Source organism: Camellia sinensis, chromosome 5 (genome assembly GCF_055761805.1).
Source record: "Camellia sinensis isolate YWXY chromosome 5, ASM5576180v1, whole genome shotgun sequence".
Taxonomy (NCBI): domain Eukaryota; kingdom Viridiplantae; phylum Streptophyta; class Magnoliopsida; order Ericales; family Theaceae; genus Camellia; species Camellia sinensis.
This window is the reverse complement of record NC_138965.1, coordinates 11,532,790-11,556,481: the sequence shown is the minus strand read 5'-3', so window position 1 is coordinate 11,556,481 and position 23,692 is coordinate 11,532,790. Positions and strand designations below refer to the sequence as shown.

Below are 23,692 nucleotides of genomic sequence, written 5' to 3'. Positions count from 1 at the left end.
ATTCAAAACGGAAAACTTGTTTGATTACATCAGGAGGCACATCGGCCAGACAAAAACAGATACAACTATTCAATGAAAAAAGTACAAGTACAAAGAAAAGAAAATTCCTAAGTGCTAGGGTCTTGTGCATTAATCCCAGGCTGGTCAACCTCGACTGTTGGTATTGTTTCAGCCTCGACAGTCAGTGAAGCAGACTTCTCGACAGGGATCTTGGTGTCGATCTCCATGAGAGTTTGGCCAAGGCTCTTATCGGCTGCAAGGACCTCGGCGCCAGAAATGGTCTCAGGGGAGGCACTCTTGGAGACCTTGTCTCTATCCTCCTCAGTCAGATCTAGGACTTGATCATTTAGAGTATGGGACTTGGCCCTGGCAACAGCCTCAGGATCCTTCTCTTCAACCTCGGCCTCAACCTCCCCCTAGTCCTCAACGTCCTCGACGTCGATCTCTTTCCCTTCCTCAGCCTCATTCTTTGCTCTATTTGGCGAAGGGAGGAAAGGCATGTCACGGTCGGTGATCTCATGGAGGGGCGAGTCGTCGGGGATAGACAGCTTATTGAGAGTTGTCATCCAGCCGAGGTAATATCCCACATTGCAAGCAATGTTGACCTATTTTTTGTAAGCGTCTTGGACATCGGCTACCTCTTCGGCATAGGCTTTCTCATTAGCGGCCTTTATCTCGGCCTCCTTCATCTCCAGAGCCTCTTTGAGCTTGGCCTCGGCTTTGGATGCCTTGACTTCGGTGGCCTTGGATTCAAATTTTGCTACCTCGGCGATGGCCACGGTAGCCTCGACTCTGTCCTCGGCCTTGTCTCAGGCAACTTTGGCAGCACTAGCCTTATCCATTAGGCCTTTGATCTTGGCCTTTGCCTTACTGAGTGAAGATAGGAAGCCAGCGGCCTCCTGGGTCTTCTGGACAAGATCCTTTTTCATCTCTTTGGCCTTGACAACGTGGGAATGCGCATGTTGTATGGCCTGCAAGAGAACGGTCAAGTTAAGAAATTTTGGTTAAATATAAAAAAACAAGATGAAAGTTGAACGAGAAGGAATAAGTTGAAGACTTACCAAAATGGAATGCTGCATAATAAGGGCGAAGTTCTCGTATTCATTGAGCTCGTCCATGCGGTTGATGTTAGTTGGAAGAAGCACAACCATAGAGATAATGGTGTCGACCTCTACGATATCAACGGAACTGTCACCGGCCTTCAGGGATCGGTCTCCTACCATGACCTCGGGGGCCCAGGTCTGGTCATGGGGGAAGTTGCTCTAGCACTTAGGACCCTCGGAACTCAGGTTTTTTAGGGGTGGCGTGTCCGATGATGCGGCCTTTGCTGGCCTCTTCTCGGCATTAGCCAGTTTTGATATGGAAAGGGAGTCCTCAAGGTCCTTCTCAGAATCAAAAGGAATATGGGTTACAGTGGCCTTAGCCTTAGGCTTTTTTTACCTGTTTTTGTTTAGGTTTTTGTTAGGACTGAGAGGAAGTAGGCTGGAGGGTCACTACACCAGGGATATCGGCAAAAAGATCTTCGGCTACTAGTTTTGTAGGCCCATATCCTTGGTTGTTGTAGCTATGGTGACCCCAGTATCGAATCTGATTGCAAGCAAGGCAATAGGGGGATTCGCTGGATTGTATGCCGACGATTCAAAACCTTGGCGCTTGCAGTTTCAGGTTCTTCCTGCGGGGACATTTGGAACTCAGCGCTGACACTGGCATTGGGACGGAGGAATCAATTGGAGAGCAAAAGTGGATGACTAATCTGCTAGATCTGAGGTGGAGGTCTGATCTGGCCTTGGTAGGGAAGTGACAGGTGGAGTTGATGCAGATGGTGGAGTTTGGTTTCTCCTAGGGACGTCAGATAGTGGGCTCCGATACGTCAATACATAGTTCAAGAGGATTGGGGCTTTGTGTGCGTCAACAGGCAAGCCGAGAAGGCGAACCAAGTCTCTGTTTGGTACGTAAGATTGGCGAAAGCTTTTTGGTGGTTAAGGAAGGGCTATAAAGACAAGAAGAAAACGTTAGAACATATAACAAATAAATTGCCAAGTGTTAACAAAAATAAAACTAAGGGATGATTAAGTTCTTACCCTCGTCTTCCCTATGGACTCCTCAGCGCAGAGGGTAGAGATGGAGATCGTCGTCTAGTGCGAATTCCCAATTGCCCGAGACTATCAGGTAGTCATCTACAGTGCCTTTGTTGGAGTTAGGGAGGTCGGCGATGAGTTTGTAATTAATGGATCTAAGCTTAAGGTAATAAGTAAAGTCGCTCTTAGATTTAAGACCACACATAGTGTAGCAATATTGGAGGTCGGCTAAGGTTATCCTTGCGTTTTCTCGGCGTGCAAGCTCGACAACACCATTGATAACCCTAAAAGTGTTTACTGCTAGCTGCATGGGGTTTAGTTTGTAGAAATGGATAACTTCCCTAAAGAAGATGTCAAGAGGGAATCTAACTCCCCCCTCAATGATGAACACTACAGGGAATGGCATGTAAGTGTTTCCAAGCATCATGGAGTTTTCTTTTCCAGCCAATCTTAGATGAATGTCGGTTGGAATGGAGAACTCTTAACGGAAGTACTTTAGTTTGCTAAGGGTATTTACTCTCCACTTGAACATACCCATGATATCGGCTAGGCTGATTTTGGTAAGGTTTCTTGTTGAAAAGGGTTTGATATGGGTTTTAGGACCTCTTCTAAACCTTAGCAGGCACTATCGTGACGGTTCTGAAAATCTAAGGGGGAATTTGGTTTCAATTTTCCTAAGGCAACTATTTCTAGCAAATCCCAAACCATATGGAAGAACAAGATGCAAACGCAAGAATCTGGAAAATAGACACAGAAAACAAAAGAGACAAGATTCAAAATCAAGACGGGACAGAGACAGAGACACAAATGTGGCAAGCACAGTAGTGTACATTCAAGAACACAATCAAAAGCAGTGACAGATTCAAAGCATTCAGAGTACAAGAAGAATAGATTGATCCAATACCACTGTGCAAGGAAATACATGTAAATGCAAGAAAAGAAAACTGAAAAAGAAAGAAATTGAGAACTTACCAAATAGACGCCGAAATGAAGTTCGCCAGAGTCAGACGGAGACAATCACTAGAATGAGACAGTAAAGGGCTCACTGGAAATGATGAATAGACGGTTGTAGAAAGCTTGAAAGGGCGACAATAGTGATTTGGTTATGAAGTTTTAGAGAGAGAAAGTCTGAGACACAGAGAGAGTTGAGGATGAAAAGTGAAAAGACGGAGAGAGATGATGAAGTTTTGTCAAAAACGTGAAAAGACGGCAAAACATAATGAGGCTGCCTTGGACGACATGTCTATCAAGTGGCGTAGGCAGGGTCGATGTGACTTGATGGCGCGTTCTAGGTATGAACCATTGAGAGAGATTGTGCGTGACAACTCATGCGCAGTAGAAGGCTCTTGAAATTCTTGAACTGGTGAGTGGTAACCTCGGCCAGCGAAGTGATCTCGGTTGAAATGACGAAAGAACTGGGTTCTTGATCCATGATGAGGTGGACACTTGAGTCCCTATTTCTTGAACACCAACGAGTCATGATCTCGGTCGGAAGAGTACCTCTAGCATGTTGTTTAGCCAACATTTTGAGAGATAAGACGATATAGGTCCCATCACCTCAGGTTGCCGAGGTAATAGAACCTAGGGGCAGTTGTGGGAAAGTATTTTGAGACTGACGCCATGTGGTCAAGATGATGCTAAGACATCAACCAAGGTGCCACATGGGTAGGTCATATGTGCTAAGGTGGTTACGGCATGGTCGAGATGATCTACAGTAATGCTGGAATCCTGAGATATTCAAATAAAAGGCAAGAGTCCTGGGTGAAAGAGGGCATTTAGTCTGGATAAGGATAAGGCTCTTGAGGAGTTTATCTCTATCATGTTGAGAGTCCGAGATGAGCATTGTGCTTGAGTCCTATGAAGTGAGATTTTTAGAGGATCACGACATTGCTAAGCTATAAAAGAGAGGCACCATCGTGGGTCTCAGATATGCTTTTGACTTATGAGTTTTAGTAATGTTTTGATATCAGTGAGAGATAAGATTTACTGACTTGATCGTCGGAGTACCCCCGGGTGGACGAACCACCGCAGAATTCTCATCTTTCTATTGTAGGTGTTTAGCTTAATCTATTTTGCAGGTGCTCTCCAGCTAAGTTTCCATTTGGTCGTGTGGTCGGAAATCAACACCCATAGGATCCATTTGGTTAGCTCATGGGCAATAGCAAACCCCCTGCCACAACAAAAACAAAATTTATGAGACTAAACTGATATAATAAAATTCAATAGATAAAACAACAAATCAACAACATACAGCAAAGGGACAATTCTTTATAGGGTCTAAAAAAAGTAATAGGTAAAAGCTAAAACTATACTTATCATAATTTACCAATCCTCACTCCCAAATATATATGTATATATATATATATATATTTATAAACACAAAAAGCCCAGCAAATATAGAAAAACTCCATATCTGTATTTCAAGAATATTTAGCGAACTCAAAAGTGTTTAGCAAAAAACAATATAGATATATATAGATCCGTATATGTTTATGGAGTATTTAGCACACAAAAAAAAAAAAACACCTCATAAATATAGAAAAATCCATTTTATAAATCAAAAGCCTTTCAAAACCATAGGAAATCATCCTCTCTAAAGAATATAGAATTAGAATGTATCAGAAACAACAATGCCTTTCATTATGATTTTCTTTTTCTTTTTCTTTTTTTTTGGATAAATTTGTTTGGTTTTAGCTTTTAGAAAACGCTTTTCAGAAAATTCTACTTTCTTGTTTTTCGTTTTTTTTTGTTTTTATTGATTTTTTAAAATATATATTTTTTTTTTATTTTAAACACACCTAACATAAATACACTTAAAAAGTATAATTTTTGTGAAAAAAATCTTTAAAAAAATCACTAAATACCAAAAATATATAAATATATATATATATATGAAAATCAATATATTTTTTGTATTTTTGTTTATTTATTAATTTTTTAAAATATTTTTTCATAAATATTTTACTTTTTAGATATATTTCAGTAAGGTATATCTAAAAAAGTAACAAAAAATGCTTAAAATTTTAAAAAATATTCACTAAAAAAAAAGAAAAATAAAAAACTCAATTTTAAAAAAATTGAATTTAGAAAACTAAAACCAAACACACTGAATGCCTTTTATTCTGAATTGATATTTGATGTTTGAGGTTTTTATATTGGTACCAGACTGGACAATGTGCCATCGTTATGAGATTCAGTTTGTCCTGTTTCTATTTTGAAACGAAAAACATGGCGAAGGACCTTTGGTAAAACATCTTACTCAGCAGTTGCAGCAACCATCAAAACTCAACTGTGAATTTTTTTCTCTACTTTTTCTTTCTCTTCAACAAAGCAAAAAATTAGGTGCTACAAAAATCAACACCCATTTCCCAATAAAGAATCAAGCCCATTTCATAAATTAAAATCATGTCAGAAATCAAAACCATATCAGAAATCAAACTAAAAATAAAATTCATTTCTGAAATCAAAACACATTTAAAAAATGAAACCCATTTCATGATGATCAAGTGTTATTTCAAACCCAAAACCTTTTTAAAAATTAAATTCATTTAAGAAACAAAACCTATTTCAAAAATCAAAACTCATTTCTTATTTCAAAATCAAACCCATGTTAGAAGCCAACTATAAATAGAAACCCACACAATGATCAACCTAACTAAACACCCATACATGTCAAAAACGTTTATGGTTTAAAATTGATGAATCGCAATTTCTACAAAATTCAAAAATATCCAAATTCAACAAAAATAACTAGATTAAAAAATATCCAGATTGAACTTTACAAACCCACAAAAATATCCAGATTCAAGCAATTAGAAACAACCAACCCACAAAAATATGATGAATTGTGAAAGGAGAGAGATGAAAGAGGAGAGGAAAGGTGGTCGGTGGTGTCGTCGAGAGAGGATGACGGCAAGAGGAGAGGTGGTCGATGGTCGGTGGTTGGTGGCGTCGCCATGGCAGTGGTTGCAATAGGAGAAAGACAAAAGAAAAGGGCTCAAAAAAAGACAGATGACATTGACTGTGGGAGAGAGAGAGAGAGAGAGAGAGAGAGAGAGTATGAGAGAAAAACGTTTTGAGGGAAGAGAGAGAATGATTTGATCCGTTAATTTTCTGTTTGGGAAGATCTAGACCATTAAAACCAAATGTATCTCTGACACATTTTGGATATTTTCAAAAACTCTTGTACCATATTATATATATATATATATATATGGGTAGTTTGGTTATTTTGAAAAAACGTGTCCTTATGGGCTTAATAATTTAGATTGTGGACTTTTTGGCAAAGATTAGGCTTAGGGCTTACTACGGGTATCATTTCGATGATCCAAACCGTTCATTTTTATAGAGCCCTCAATGCATATCTCCTATTGTAGACACCCCTTTTTGACTGACCATTAAAACTTAGACGCTTGAAAGCTTCACGATGATAAAAGGGTAATTACTTCATCTCTAGAAATGTTTGAAGTTGTTATGAGCTGCTGTATCACCCTGTTAGGGTCATGATTGCTTGATTGGTTGCATATTTAGGTTCATGTGTACTATTTAATTCATATCATGCATGTTTGATGCTTTGTGGTAGAATCTGGATAAGTTTCTTTAACTTTTATAGCATTTTGTTTGGTTTGTGCATTGTTTTTCAAATAATGCAAGTTATGTGATTTTGGTACTCAATCGGTTGTTTTGGATGCTTTTTGTGAATATTGCTTAGTTTGGGTTGTATGTATAGCCATATGATTCAAAAGCTTTCTTTTTGTTGGAAAATAATGATTTTATGAAAAATATATGGCTTTATTCATTTAATTAAGTTAAGTGATATTTCCTTATTCAATCATTTAGTTGATTAGGTTTAGTAAATAATTAGGGTTAATAATGAAATTTGTGGAATAATCAATTATCATTACAACAAAAAGAAGCTATGGTAACGGTTTTTTATGGCGTTTTTATTAAAATGCCATCGTTGATCAATTAAAAATTAAAAACTACAGTGTTGTGTTAATTAAATTTCAAAACAGTGCCGTTGTGGATGCATATCTGACGTCGTTACATATCCTATCCCACTCTCTCCCTCTTACTCTTGCTCGAATTCACTCTCACTCTCACCCTCACCCTCAATCTCAGTCTCACTCTCGCTCTCACTCGAATTCTCTCTCACTCTTAGTCTCATTCTCACTCTCTATACTCATCTCTTCATCAGATCTATAAAGTCTGTTGAAGATTTAAAGGTTAATGTTTGAAGATTCGAAGGTTGATTCTCCAGATTTGCAGTTGTCTCTCACTCTCACTCTCACTCTCGCTCGAATTCTCTCTCACTCTCAGTCTCAGTCTCAGTCTCACTCTCTGTACTCATCTCTTCATCAGATCTATAAAGTTTGTCAAAGATTTGAAGGTTGATTCTTGAAGATTTGAAGGTTGATTCTCCAGATTTGTAGTTGTCTCTTACTCTTGCTCTCATTTGAAGGTTGATTCTTGAAGATTTGAAGGTTGATTCTCCAGATTTGTAGTTATCTCTCACTCTTGCTCTCATTCTCTCTTAGTCTCAATCTCACTCTCGCTCTTGCTCGAATTCTCTCTCAGTCTCAGTCTCAGTCTCAGTCTCACTCTCTGTACTCATCTCTTCATCAGATCTATGAAGTTTGTCGAAGATTCGAAGGTTGATTCTTGAAGATTCGAAGGTTGATTCTCCAAATTTGCAGTTTCTCTCACTCTCGCTCTCGCTCGAATTCTCTCAGTCTCAGTCTCAGTCTCACTCTCACTCCTGCTCTCTGTACTCATCTCTTCATCAGATTCGAATTTTGTGAGTTTCAATTTGTGTAGGTTTTTTATTTTTAATAGATTTTTTACATTCTAACTTAGATCTGGCTTCTCTCTTCTGATTTTCTGTTTTTATTAGATCTCATCGTTCATAAATTGGTCGATTAATCCACATAAAACCTGTTTGAGATTTGGCTTCTCAAATCTATAAGTTTTTTTTTTCAGTTCAAAAAAAAAATCTATAAGTTTTTATCTCTCCCCCTCTCTCTCTCTCTCTCTCTTCTTTGTGTATATAGTTATATATATATATATATATATATGCTGTTGGAATTGCAATATTACTTCGGATTTGTTCTTTATTTTCAATCATAAAAAGAAGAGAGCTACTTGAATCTGTATTGTAAAAACTTAACTAATGGCAGAGTTGAAAATTTGAGACTTTAGTTTAGAATTTAATTTTGAATATAGATTTGAGAATTTCTTGATTTGGTAAATATTGGAGTAAAATTCAATTTGGTGTAAGTTTATGTCAAGGAGTTTAGGGTGTTTTGAATGGGTTTTTTTTATTTTTTTTCTTTTTTAAAAAAAAATCAAATTATTATTCAAGTTTATTTTATTTTAGTTTATTTATTTATTTTTGGTTTCAAAGGAATTGGAAGTGATTGAAGTTTTTCTAATTGGAATGGTGTTGGGTTCATCATTGATTTGAAATATATGAATAATATGCTCTAGGTTCATCACTAATACCACTTTGATTGTTAAGGACAAACTTTGATACTTTAATTCTAAATAATTTGAGTGTTATCTTTCTCTTTAATCTCCATATGGGAGTTCTTCTTAGTGGGGAGAATTAATGAAGATCAATAAGGCAACAATAATTGGGAGTTTGAGTTATTTACGAGTTTAAATCTGTTCATGAGTTATTTTGAGTATATCTATTTATTTTTATTCGGTAGCCTTATATATACATAGTGTTGGTGTATGAATTTTATTAGATTGTGGCATAATTGAAGTTATTAAGAATTTTTGTACCCCTCTCTCTCTCTCTCTCTCTCTCTCTCTCTCTCTCTTTCCGTTAGATACTCTCACCATCTCTTCTTGTCTCTACTTCTATTCCCTATCTGATTCTCATTCTTCTTCTCCCTTTTCTCTACTGCTTCTTTCTCTATCTCTACTTGTACTACATCACATATCTCTGCCGGTTGTTATCTAAATGCTGAAATTATTTTTGTGCTTGAAACATTCACAATGCGTTGTGATTTATGCATGTAGGTTCAAAAGAGGCTCTTAGAATTCATACTTGTTGCATTCCATCGATCTCCTGATTTTGTTGCACTTCTGAAGGTATTCTCCTGACCAAATTATGCCTAAACTTTTCGGTTGCAAGTCAATTATGTTGGAGCTTTATTGATTACTTACCTTAGTATGATTGTCACCAGGGCCGACCCTGGCCTAGGGCCAGTAAGGCCTGCGCCTTAGGCCCCAAAATTTAGACTGAAAAATAGGGCCTCCAAATTTAGTAAAATGTTATAGGCCCGATGTTTTTTTTTTTTTTTAAGGATCAATTTAAAGGGCCCCAAAATATTTTATTGGGTCCATGTATGGTTTAGCCCATATTTATTTATAAGTGTAGTTTGGCCCATATTTATTAAAATGAAAATATATTTTAAAAAAAAAAGTGTTTGGGCCAAAGAAGAACAATAAATTTATGGGGCCTAATTTTTTTAATTTTTTTTTTATTTTTTACCTTCTTTATCTATTAGATTTTAGTGGAATAAATAATTTTGCCCTAATTTTTTTGCCTAGGTTAGGTCTTTATTAGTTTTAATTGAATAATTTTTTCCAAATTTTTCTGCCCTAATTTTGTTTCATTAAATTTTTTGTTTATAATTTTAATGATTATATGTGCAAGTAAATTTTTTTGTGGCTACAAACAAATAAAAAAGTTGTAACTTATCGTTTTATCCATGAACCTTTTTTTTTTCAATGTAAGAGGGGCCCCTATTTCCGAAATTCGCCTTAGGCCCCCTAAATCTCAAGGCCGGCCCTGATTGTCACTTGGTATATCGAATGTACTTCTAGATCTGGAAAATGGAAAGTAGGAGTGCATATAATTTTTATTTTTAAATTTTTAACAGACATGGAGTGGAAAGTAGGAGTGCGTATTAATTGCCAAAGTATGTATTGGTAGCTTACACTTATTTTGATGTAGTGCCTTTACTATTCACTTGGATTTTTTTCTTTGTTCTTAGGATCCTATGAGTTTTTGTTAGGTTGTACCAAACCTGTTGAAAGAACATGGAATCAAACCTGTTGTGTACCATGGTATGTCACTTTTTTTATTTTGTTTCCCCTATTATAAGGTGCTTTACTTTGGAAGATCAATGTGATACATGAAATAGAGATAGTAATACTTACTGGGAATATATATTAAGTTTTTTGAGAGACTTTTTCTTAACCAATTAGCGTTTTGATAAAAAAGAACAATATTTTAGTCAAGTTGGAGTGATCAATCTTCTCCAAGAGAAAGGTGGTCTCTGTTTTGTAGTTTGTTTTTTCTTTACTGTTTTTGGAAGTGTTTTGGTTTGGGTCTGTAACGGTTTGACACATCATTTTGAGGTTTTGTTTTGCTTAGATGACTTGATTCAACTTGACAAGCCTTAATTCCAATTACTTGGGGTTGACTACACCTTACATACATCCATAACTTTTTACCCAGCTCTGCGTAGAGCTAGTGTGTTTTGAGTTTTGACTGGATAAAAGCTTTGTAATATTCTGGAAATCCAATAGCATTGGGGTTACCCTTGGGGACATGTGTAAACATTAGAAAAATTATTGGGTTTGTAATTTCAAGGACCTTTGGGTAATTATGTGATTCAGCCATCCCAATGCTCAGTTAACACACATTGTGGTCAGGTATGTAATATGAATCATAGTTTATAATCTTTATTTATATACTTATTAACATCTTCTTTTGTTGTTCCTTGTCAAAGGTTTTCAATCTAAATATTGGTGCTAATGGGCATACACTTGCAAATTCTAAACACCTTGGAGACAAGCCGACAACTTAGGTGGAAGTTTGGGTTGATGTGACCAATTGCGAGAAGCAGCTTTTGGAACTGCTTGCTGTAGTGAACTGCTATTAGAGTATTGTGTATTGTTGTTAGATTAGCTACTAGTCGTTGATTTGTATTGATGCTTAAAGCTGTTAATTTGTATTGGTACTTTGGATTGAATAGTATGTCATCTTTGCTTCATTGGTATGTATTGTTACAAAAGCAACTGATGGGAGTTGAGCTGGTCTGTTTTTTCAGTTTTATATGATAACACACACCACACACATACACAAAAAAAAGGTGGCGTTTTTCATAAAAATGCCACTAAATGACGTCATTGTGATGTAATCTGTTAGTTTGTAACGGGAGTTGGAACAATGTCAGATTTTGTGGCGTTTTCAAAAATGCCGTCTAATATTTTTAGCTTTGATTTTTAAATGGAACTATTATTTTGGGACATTCCAAAATTGAATAGTGTACTAACAAAATGAGACGGAAGAGTATAATAAGAATGCAAAGATATGAAAATAGTGATAACAACTTAAACCACCAAGCAACATGTCAGCCCACATATTAGTCCAAATCAGAGAACAAAGGGTAGGGGTGTAATTTTGGCCCGACCCAGCCCATGTCAGGCCTTGCGGGCTCCCGCCAAAAAATCAGACAGCCCACGGGCTAGAAAACTAGGCCAAGGGGTATTCGGGCTTTGGACGGGTCAGTGGGTCGGGCCCTTGGGCTTGGGCCTGGGCTCAGGCTTTAGGTGAGCTTGGGTGGGCCTAAACAAATTTTTTATTTTTTTTTATTTTTTCCACCAAAATTTTATTATTTCCATTAAAAATAACACTGGGCATCGGGTGGGCTGGGCTTTTGGGCAGGCCTTGAGTGGGCCAATGGGCCAGGCCACGGGTCGGGCCAAGTGGTTTGCGCCCATGGGCCGAGCCGGACTTCAAAATGATGGCCCAAGGCATCGGGTTGGGGTTGGGCTCGAGCCTTAATGGGCCGGGCTCACCTCGGGCCGCGGGCGGGCCACAGGCCAAAATTACACCCCTAACAATGGGTATCCATTTTAATAAATGAGTTTTTAATTCATATTTAAAAAAAAAATCAAATATTTTAATTCTTTTTTAAAAAAAAATTGAATTCTCTTAATCATGATATATTTTTAAATTATTGAATTTATACAATTTTTTTTAACAAATTCATTAAATATGCCATCGCAATCACCATTGCATTAGGATCATTTCTCCACCACCATTTCCATTTTTTTAACCTCCACTACGTTATCTATTTACCATCATCACAACCATTATGTCGTTACCTTCATTACTGTTGCCATTGTTATCGTTATCATTATAATATAAAATTTTAAAATGAGAATTTGAAAATAAAAAAATTTAAATTTGATCTTATATTCAAAACTTATTTTTTTAACAACCAACTTTTCAATTTAATAAAATTATCATTTAGTTTTTAGTCTTTAATTGTCAGCATTCAAGTTTCAGTTTTTAATTTTATATAGTGTTTGATCTTGTTTCTGTTTTTATTTTTTATTTTTTTTTATTTTGTAAAAAATTCACCCATGTGAAAGTTAAAAAAGAAATTATTTGATATATAGAAAAACAAATTCAAAAAAGGAAATGTTACATTGAACAATTAAAACAAGTTAAATGAGCAAATTTTGAAATGCGTAACTTGAATAAGTAATGCTACGAATCATGAAAATGATCATGAAAAATTCTCTATCTTTAGATTATACTTAGAATAAAACACTACACATTAATCAAGGAGAAATGTTAGAGATCATGAAAATTTTGTCATGAAAATGATCATGAAAAATTTGTGATCCTTAGATTACCTTGATTAGTGTGTGGTGCTTTATTGTAAGTGTAATCCAAAGGTCACAAATCTTTCATGACTATTTTCATGAAAGACTTTTCATGATACCTAGCATTGCTGTTAATCAAGGGATGAAAAATTTTCATGATGAGTTTCATGATATTTTTTTCATGACTCTTAGTATTACTTTGAATAAGTAAATGAAGCAAGTTTGAAAAAAATGTTAAAATTCGTAAAAGTTTTCAAACCAAACTTAAATAGTTAAAATGATGGTAAAAGTTGCAATTAAAACTTTTTTTTTATGTACTTAAGAGTTTTAGTTATGAGTCCTGATTCTCTAAAATAACTTTAGAATTTTTTTAGATGATTGGTATTTAATTTTATATAAATTGAAGATATAGTAGTCAAAAGTTGAAAGTGTAACAACTATACAAATCATTACTCTAACATCACTTTCGAAAATTCAAAAAAAAATCTCACCTTTTAAACTATTAGGCTAATAACGATGAACCAAAATTTCTTACATAATTTTCAAAAGCCCATCACCCAAATTATTTCACTAGCCAAGCTAAAGGGGAAAATAAGAAATTCAGAAACAAGCTAAAGGCAAAATAGACAACCAAAGACAAACCTTGTCAGCCAAAGTAACCAAAATTTCTTACATAATTTCCAAAAAAGCCACCATCCGAATTGTTTCACCAATCAAGCTAAAGGACAAAATAGCAAATTCCAAAACAAGCTAAGGGCAAAATAGGCAACAAAAGATCCCAACCAAAGCTATTCTCAGGGAGCTTCTATTTGCACCCCAAAAGTAGATTGAACACCCTATTACTTTGAGCACCCCAATAATAAATTTAAAATTTTATTTATTTGTTTGGACACCACAGATAATACCTATCATAACCCTAAAAACCCTAAAATTCTATACAAATCTACTTTGTACACCCTATTATCAATAAATAGGGAAACAAAAATCACATTTGAGATCTCTAGATTCCAAGCGAGGAAATGGGATTCTGAGTTCATCCGAGATGAAGAGCGATTTCGAGACGAAGAGGGTCTCTGCTCCTCTACACAATCCATCAATCAAAGTAAACCACTACTCTTATATCCACCAACGGCTACTTGGTTACAATTGTTAAATATAGATAGTTAGTGTCGAACAAAATATATTTGTCTAGATACTTAATTCTAAAAAAGTGAAGTTTGTTTGGATACTCAGGTCCGACTCATAGAAAATTGGTTCTAATTATTTCATATGGATTCTCAGTGCCCAACAAAATTATATTTGTCTGAATACATAATTCCAAACATGTGAAATTTGTTCAGATACTCAGTGATGAACACAAGAAAATTAGTTCCAGTTGTTTCATATGGATACTTAGTGCTAAACAAAATATATTTGTCTAAATATTTAATTTCAAACATATAAAATTTGTTTGGATACTCAATGCCGAATTAATTCAAAAAGCCAATCTAAGAAAAATGATAAACAACAATTAAAAACTTTACTTTCTCTATAGAAAATTACTTAGAAACGTCTTCTTTATTGTCCATTATTGATGTCAATGTGAAATAGAATACAATAATAATGCATTAAGACAAATAGGGTTGGATCAAGGTTGAATATGAAGATGCAAAGTGATGAAAGTAAAAAGATGAGAGAAAATGAATATTGAGGATGATAATGAATGGCATATCTAAAATACTTTTATTTACACTTTTTCCAAAGTTAAGTACTTTTTAGTAATTTAAGTAAAAATTTAATAGTAATAAAAATATATCATGAAAATGGGTTGCCCAACTTACTTTTTGAAGTGCAAATAAAAGTTTCCCTATTCTTTTATATATATATATATATATATTTCCGTTAAAAATTAAAAATAAATTTAAATTTAAATTTTACGAATTCAACTACTACACCATCATTCATAATTAAACATTAAAAATAAAAAAACATTTTTTCACTAACGACAATTAAGGGGTTGTTTGGGATATTTTAAATAAGTGTACTTTTTGACTTTTTATGAAATATAAATTAGGTATAAATTAGGTTTAAAGTGATATGATAGAGATATGATATAACTTAAATAAAATAATATGATATAAATAAAATAATAATTTTTTGACTTTCTAATATTTTTTTAAAGAATGACAAATAAGACCTAAGAATCAGTCAATGAGGTTCAAAGGGGAATAGAAAAATAGTCAAAATCTATCTCATTCAATTTGAACCTACTCCAATCCAATCAAGCCATGTCACAATGGACGGTGCTGATTCACTTTCTCTTTCTTTACTTTTTTTACTTGGAAAATGCTAGAGGTACTAAATTTTCTACCAAATAAATGACCAAATGTCTCATATGGATGTGGGGCTCACAAAATTGCGGACCCCACACCCATGTGAGACCTTTGGTTATTTATTTGATAGAAAATTTGGTGTCCCTAATATTACCTTTTTTACTTTCCAGCAGTCTTTCCAAGCAACTTCCATGACATGACTGGAATGTGGATGTATTTTATCCATGGAAAATGAGTGAGAGTACTAATTAGTGCTATCATTAATGATATAATAGTAGGCTTTATCAGGAATAATTTGATATTTTGATCTTGATATTGTATTTTTTTTTATTAAGTGTCATGTCATTAATAATTTTTTTAAAGTTATAAAATTAATGATCTCTATCATTATTGTTTTACCCAAACAAGTTTCCAGGGTTGTCATATTATTTTTTTTTTAATAGGGTGTTATGTCATACTATTTTTTTTAATATGTTAGATCATATATATATATATATATACGCATAATATTTTGGTCTATTTTGATATAATATAAAAAAATTAAAAATTAAAAAGTTATTATCTTATTTAAGTCACGTCATTTTATGTAAATTATATTATTTTTATCACATCACTTCAAATTCAATCTATATTTTACGTTTTTCGTAAAAAATCAAAAAATACACTTATTTAGATCATCCCAAGCAATCCCTTATTATATAATAGAAATAGAGCAATCAAGTAAGAAAAAAGCTTCTTTCCGGTTCAAATCAGATTGAAGGGTGTTGTTAAACTTCTATAGGCTTATTACGAAATTCGCATCGATAATCTTAACAGATCAATTTGAAGAGTTTGTTGAGTATTTCATCCTCGCAAAAAATTACGTTTTATCAGATATCGATAGCCACTTGATTAAATCATATTTGTGTAAATTGTAAGTATAATTTTTAAAATAAATTATTGATACAAATATAATCTAATCAAGTGACTATTAATATCTGATTAATATAATTTTTTATAAAAATAAAATACTTGACAAACCGTACATATTAAATGATTTGGAACTTTAACACCCACGGAAGCCCAACAATATCTTCCAATTAAAAAATCCAACTAAAGAGAATGCTCTTCCTTAAGTAAAGCCTGCGATAATTAATAGCATTTCTCTAGCTATTATCATGATTTGAGTTAAAGCACTCGTTTATTCATTTTTGATAAAATTAAAAATTGAAAGTTGAAAATTAGTTATTAAAAATTGAATGTTGAACTTTTTTAGTTAAAAATTTATTTGATAAAAATTAAGTGTTAAACTAAAATAAATTATTTGATATATAAAAGATCAAATTTAAAATTTATTAGCTTTAATTTATAATTTTCAATTTTTAAGTTGCAATAGTGGAGCAATGGTAGCGAAAATAAAAATTTGAATATGTTTCTAATATGAATAATATAACATATTTATTGGACATCATTCCTAAAGTAAAAAATTTGGTTGTAAATAATATAACATATTTATTGTTTTTTATTTATTTATTTGAATCACATCACTTCTTATTTAAATCAAATCACCTTTTTACTTTTTTTTAATATCTTTTTATAAAATAAAAAAAAAATACTAAAATAGCCTATTCTCAAACAACCTTTTAATCAAATTTTTACATAAAAAGGTTATTTAAATGATTTAAATAAGTAATTTTTTAAATTTTTTACTAAAAGATGTAAAATATAATAGAAAAATTATGTGATCAAAATAAAAATTGATATAATTTAAATAAGATAAAAAGATATGCAATTACACATTCCAAACAAAGGTCCTCTTTGGTAGAGCTTATTTTCAGCTTATTTCAGTTTTTAGTTTAATTTAAACTATTTTGATATGTTTGGTTCAGTTTAACAATATAACTTATAGCTTTTTATAAGTCAAAAATCAACTTATTCTTTGAGTGAGGGAGGAGAAGCTTAATTTATAAGTAAAAAATCAGTTTATGTTCACAGTTATAATCTATAAACTGTTAACGTATAAGTTATAATCACTTTCTCACAATTCCATCACACGGGGCCAAAGCCCAAGTGTAGAAGCTCCCAATTACTATCTCTTTTCTCTTGTTTGGATGATAAGAAACTCCAAAAGAAAACACAAAGATGAAAAGAAAGAAATATCCCAGTAAAAGCAAGCTGGAGAACAAAAAAAACCAGTTCACTCCTCCGTTCACTACCTTTCTTTATTCCCACCACTGAAAAAGAAATTAAAACAAAGGTGACGTTTCGTAAAATTTTCTAAATATAATTTGATATTAGAGTTGTCTTTAAAGTTTATGTGTTTTTAAATTATCATTAAAGTGTAGAAAATTTGTTTGATTATGAGTTTTGAAAAGAATTTTGAATTAAGTTTTGAGCTAAATATTGAATTGAGTTTTTAATATTTGATGTGACATGTAAAATAAGAAAATTTGTTTAGTTATGAATTTTGGAAAAAAAATTAAAACTTAATTGAAATTGTTGTAACTCGTAATCAAACACACTACTCAAAATTCTATTAAAAATTCTAATTAACACTTATAAGCAAACTTTTTTTAAAATTCAATTAAAAAATTAATTATTAATATAAAATAACATTAATTAATTTTTTTAATTGAAAATATTACAAAGAAATAATTTTTTTTTTCAAAATAAATATTCAATTACTGATTTAAAATAACTTTTGATTGTATATTTGGTTCGAATTTTTTTTAAATATTTTTTAGTTAAAATATTTTTAGATTTTTAATAATTACTGTCACAAATTATTTTCTTTTTATTGTATTGTTATTTTCAAATAAATGGCCAAAAAATTTATTAGGTATTATTTATGTGGGAGTCAAAAAAAAAATTAAAATATCATTTTGTTAGTATCTAAGCAGCTAACCACACACAATTCAATTTTATTCGATTTTTTTTTTATTTGTTGATTTTCATCAATTTCGTGAAAAATGCATCCTTCATGTATTTCGTCATTTATATCATCTGTTCAAGCACCAACTTTTATATCAGAGGCTAAACAACCAACAATTTCACCATCTTCATAATTAATTTCATAATTTACAAATTCACTCTATATATTGGCAAATGATATCAGTGTAAAACAAGAAGACCAAATAGAGCTGTTCTGATAAGGGTCAGAGCTTAAGAGCAGAAGTCGAAGCTTTTCCTAGCTGCTCAGGACCGGTCGACCAGCAGGTCCACTGGGGGTCTTCCGGCTGATCAACTGGATCCAACTAGCTATCCAGTTTAACAACAAGCCTCAGTTTAATAGCAAGCCTCAATTCAATTTAACAGAAAATCAATGAGTTGTCTATAAAACCTATATATATTTAGAGAGAAATTTACGAGTGTCATAAAGAAGAACACAACAGACAAAAATCTAACACTAAAAAAAAAAGGAGTCAACAATCAAAATCCAATAAATTTACGAATTATAAAAGAAAAATCAACAGAAAATTAGTTTATAATAACACAAACACATATATGTATCTAGAAAAGAGTTAACAATTTCTTTCTTGGTGTTTTCTCTTCTTTGCTTTCAACAAAAAATTAGTGCACAAACACATGTATGTATGTAGGAAAGAATTATCATTTTAAAAAAAAAAAAAATCCCTGTAGCGGTCAACCAGCAGAATATCCTAAAAGATGTCCGGAGAGACGACCGAATAGACTCAAAAATTCAAAAACTTTACGAAAATGTGAGAGATTTGCCCTAGAAGTTTAGTTTAGAAGGAGTTCTGCCAAACGTGAAACAGAAATATATTTTAAAATGTGTGATGAGATTAATTTTTAAAAGCTTCATCCAAACACTTTGTTCACGTGAATGGATGAAATTATGGTTGGAAAGCTATACCAAACACAATGTTTGGTTTGCATTTGAGAGATGAGTTTTAGAAAAAAAAAAAAATTTTAAATTGTTTGGTTTGAGTTTTTTTCAAAAAATTTTCAAAATCACTTTCTCTCTCTTACACATCAATTAATCACTTTTTCTCTTTTCTCTCTCATTCTTAATCACTTTTTCTTCCACATACATCTACTCAAATTCTCCTAAAATATCAAATCATCCCAAACTCTCAAAAAAATAATTCTCTTAAAATATACAACCAAACAAATCAAAAAAAAATTTAAACCCACTCCTCACATTTTTTTTCAAAAACAACTCTCTAAAAAACAAACCAAACAAGCTCAACATTTTCTCCATAATTTCCAAAACATCCAAAACACCCCCCCCCCTCTCTCTCTCTCTCTCTCTCTCTCTCTCTCATTCATCTCTGCATCCCTTCTCACTCTTCTTCTATCCCTCTCATCTTTTCATTTTGTAGATTCCACTACTTTCAAGATCGTCAACAGGTGTCGGCACACGATATGGCCCGGAATACTAACAGGCGCCAACAGGACAGCACTCACCCCCACCGGCTTCACTCTCGAGTCGGGCAAATCCCGGACCCTCACAGCCCCCAAATCCTGGTCTGGTCGGTTTTGGGCTCGGACCCTCTGCTCCAACGACTCCTCCGGCAAATTCTCTTGCGTCACCGCCGATTGCGGCTCTGGCAAGGTCGAGTGCGCCGGCGCCGGTTCAATCCCTCCGGCGACTCTAGCCGAATTCACACTCAACGGCGATCGAGGGCTCGATTTCTACGACGTGAGCTTGGTCGATGGGTACAACCTTCCGATGCTTGTGGAGGCGACGGGAGGTACAAGCGGGGGATGCTACTCCACCGGGTGTGTGGCAAATCTCAACCGCGTTTGTCCGGCGGAGCTGAGGGTGGCGCGTGGGAATTTGGGAGTCGCGTGTAGGAGCCCGTGTGAGGCTTTTGGGGATCCGCAGAGGTTTTAATACGCCAATCACGCTGCAGACTCCATTGAGATGACGTGTTTTCACTGGCTGAAATTTAAAAAATAAAAAATAAAATAAAATAAAATAAAATTTTTTTTTATCCAAAATCACAGTACGTCACCTCACTGGAAGTCGATCCCAGTTGGGATCCGTAGCATTTTTCGTAGTACGCCGGACACGTGTCAACCGTCGGTGTACTCGCAGCTTTTTAAGCACGCGTGTCCGCGATCGTATACCTACGCTTATGATGATAAGACCAGTACGTTTACCTGTGCTGCTGCGGACTACATTATCACTTTCTGCCCCTCGAGTCCTTCCAGCTAAAATTACTTGCTTACCCTTTCAATTATTTTGGGTCTTTTGAGAAGTACCAGCTTCACTCTCTTATTAAAAAATAAAAAATAAATAAATAAACTGATTATAATCATTTCCTCAAAATATTAGACATGTTTTGTGTAAATTATTGAAAATTAAAAATTAATAATAAAAAAAAAACACTCTTTCCTTGGGATAAGTTTGACCATATACTATTTTAGTTAAAAAATTGAAATCTTATTGCTAAAATCAATTATTTTTTATATTTTTTTACATGTCTTTTTTGAAAAAAATTAAAAATAAATTAAGGATAAATTATAATTTAGCCCATTGTGATTTGTCTCAAAAATAAAGAATCTCCATATAGTTTCATTTGTAATACTTAAATCTCTTATACTTCATACCAGAGTATAATTTCTGACGGACGTAATTGAAGTTGTAAAAAGTCGTAAATAAGCCTTAGATATTTTACATCACTCAGTCGTTTCATTTCGTTTGACTAATACCAGTATTCGTATCTATCTCTCTCTCTATGGCCTCGTTTGGGAAGTGGCTATTTTAGAGGCTTTTTGATTTTTTGGCTATTTTAGTAGGCTATTTTAGTTTTTGTGTTTGGAAAGATGGGATAGATTTTTATTTGAGTTGGTGTATTAAAAAATATGTTGAAATGATGTTTGCAATTAAAATGACAATTTTATCCCTATTCTCACATTTTTCAAAGTAAATCAATAGGGGCAAAATTGTAATTCTACTACCTGTCACGGTGACAGCCTACCACTGTCACAGTAACAGCCACTGCCGACCTTTTTTTTTTTTTTTTTTTTTTTAAAACCTTTTGATTTGGAGGTTTTTAGGCTATTTTTGTTTTGGAGGCTATATTAGCCTAAACCATCTCTTCCCAAACAGTCCCTATATATATATAAATCTTCTCTCTTACCGTGGTTGATTAGATTGAACTATGGTTTCATCATTGATCGAACCATCATATTGCGAACGCATTACTAGTTTAGGTATGTGTTGTTTATCCTAATTTATTTTGATCGTTAGGTGTTGATTTTTCCTAATTTTTATTCATAACTGAGTGTGTGTTGATTTCGATTTACAAAATTTGTAATGTTTTATGCATAGTATGTCCGTATTGCTTTAATTTTTTGGGATTGTAGTTAAAAGTAAGGTGGGGTGGGTATAGAGCTTCATAAATAATGTGTATTTTTTTTTCATGATATTAACTTTGGGTATTTTTTTATGAAAAATGTTTTGTAACTCGAAAGTTTTCCCCCCCCGAATCCCCTGACTGCCCAAAACGAGAGAGAGAGGGGGAGAAACAGAGGAGAGGAGAGAGGGAGAAAGAGAGATGATGAGAGGAGAGAAGGGAAACAGAGAGAGAGAGACGGCGGGTGCGACGGTGGGTGTGGCGATGGCGGTGCGAGCGACGGTGGATGTCGATCGCAGATCGCAGGTCGTCACTCGTGGTAGGTCGTCGCTCGTGGCCGCTCGTCGACCGATCGCAGCTCGTCGGTCGATCGTCTCTGCCCCGCCTCCTCCTCTGCCTCTGCCTCTGCCTCTGCCTCCGCTCGATTGATATTGCCTCCTCCAGTCCTTCTTCTTCTTCTTCCTTCTCTTCTCTCTTCTTCTTCTTCTCTTGATTTTTGGTTGATTCGGGGGATTCGGGGGCTCCAAATTCGAGCTCCCTAGCACGGCTCTTTTTTTATTCACATTTGTTTTTGTATACTTTAATTTTTCTGTATTCATGGCTTTTATTACTTTATTTTTTTGGGATGTTAGTTAAAGTGAAGTGGGGTGGGGTATAGAGGTTCATAAGCAACAGATATATTTTTTTTATGATGTTAACTTTGAATTTTTTTTATGATGTTGACTTTTTATTCATATATTCGGTTCATATATTCTGTTTATAGTTGTATTAATATATTCCATTCATATATTCTGTTTGTGTTTAGAGATTTTCAAATTTTTCATGCATACCATGCTTGTATTGGTGTAATTTTTTTGAATTTTTGTGAAGGTGGGGTATATTTTGTTGTGGAACCAAGGGGATTTGAATTAAATATTGAGGAATTGAATTAATAATTAAATATTAATTAAATAGTGATGATCCTGATCACATTGCTGATGGGAATGATGACAGTGGTTCAGAAGAAGAAGGCAATGAAAGTGATGAACCTGACTGGTTGAATGAGGATTTAGAGAGGTCAGATGCTGATGATATTTTCCCATTAAGGGAGACTGTAAAGAAAAGAAAGAGGCAACATTATTCATGCGATCAAGGGGTTGATAAAAGGTAGTATTCTGATATTGAGGATGAAAATTTACACAGTGTACATAACTCATCAGATGACGAATGTGAAGATAAATATCCTGAGTTCATTGAGGAAGTAGATATAAAGAAGCAATAATATCCTGAGTTCAATGAAAGAGTGGAATATCTAACATGGTTATGACATAAAGTACATACAGAATGACAATAGAGTTCAATACAGTTCTCCAGAATTTGATAACTCATCATCTCAGATATACTCAAATTTCATTTGCAAGTTCATTTGCTTTTTACATTACTCACAACATTTGATTGCATACTTGTTAAATCATTACAACCTAGGATTACTAAAGTTGTCCAAAATTCTCCACATTTCCCAACTTGGATGGGGCAACATATCTTCATCTCAGGTAAACTCTATCTCTCTTTTCTATGCAACTTCATTTGCTTTTGTAGTATTGCACAAAATGTAATTGCATACTTGTGTGTGTCGCAACCCACTAGTTATGGCAGAGAAAAGGGTGGGCCAGTTGGAGGTGGCAGGGTTATGTCTAGATCCACATTGAGAGGCAGCTTTGTAACAAGAGGTAGAGGAGAAGGTGGGTCAAGCTATAACTCAGAGGCAAACTGACAAAGGCAAAGCTAAAGCATGATGGATTAGGCATTTGTTTTTGTGTTTTGAGTTAGCTTTTGTTGTGTTTTAATCTTGTTAAATCATTAAGTGGGTTGTACCAATTTGTTTTTGAAGTTGCGACTGGCCAGTAAACAATAGTGTCTTAGTTTAGTGTGTTTTGAGAAAGCCCAGTGGGTAGTACACAATTTTTGCTTTATGGCTTGTTGATTTATTATTTGGCATGAAGCACTATGTTTGCTTTATGGTTTGTATTAAAAAATTGTGGTTTGTATTAAACTAGGTCTATGTTGAATAATGGCTTGTATTAAACTAATGTGAGTTGAATTATACAATTGTGAATTGATATTTACACATTGTTTGTGTTGTTTGTCCATAGGTTTACTTGTTCAAATAGTATTGTGTACCTTTATTAATCTACAGGTTTACTTGCTGAAATTGTTTTACATGAAGCAAACGAAGTATGTTTCAAATAAGGGAACAATGAGAACTAACATGTTTCTATTCTTTAATGTTCTTGGAATATGTAATCAAGAATTTTATTGCATTTTTTTTTAGTTCATCAGATACTTACATTTCATGACGCAAACATTATTTCATTACAATTGC

At 33.9% G+C, this 23,692-nt stretch overlaps 1 protein-coding gene and 1 long non-coding RNA gene across 2 annotated transcripts; both read left to right on the top strand.

The window, feature by feature from the left end:
* The first annotated feature begins 1,566 nt into the window (after positions 1-1,566).
* Positions 1,567-20,365, top strand: LOC145791219 (uncharacterized). The gene is made up of 5 exons (XM_082871541.1): positions 1,567-1,665; positions 7,575-7,712; positions 9,105-9,176; positions 10,106-10,157; positions 19,075-20,365. The coding sequence occupies exons 1-5, from the start codon at positions 1,567-1,569 to the stop codon at positions 19,860-19,862; spliced, it is 1,149 nt and encodes a 382-aa protein (XP_082727667.1). The 3' UTR covers positions 19,863-20,365.
* A 620-nt stretch (positions 20,366-20,985) lies between these two features.
* On the top strand, positions 20,986-23,435 carry LOC114321300 (uncharacterized). Its single transcript, XR_014329115.1, has 2 exons — positions 20,986-22,862; positions 22,957-23,435. It is a non-coding gene; the product is annotated as an uncharacterized LOC114321300 (long non-coding RNA).
* The last annotated feature ends 257 nt before the right edge of the window (positions 23,436-23,692 follow it).

Excerpts from the sequence above, each read along its gene's own strand:
- LOC145791219 (XM_082871541.1), top strand. The coding sequence starts at position 1,567 with ATGGTGACCCCAGTATCGAATCTGATTGCAAGCAAGGCAATAGGGGGA. Across the intron at positions 7,713-9,104 it reads CTCTTCATCAGATCTATGAA|GTTCAAAAGAGGCTCTTAGA; the intron begins GTTTGTCGAAGA and ends TTATGCATGTAG. Across the intron at positions 9,177-10,105 it reads ATTTTGTTGCACTTCTGAAG|GTTGTACCAAACCTGTTGAA; the intron begins GTATTCTCCTGA and ends AGTTTTTGTTAG.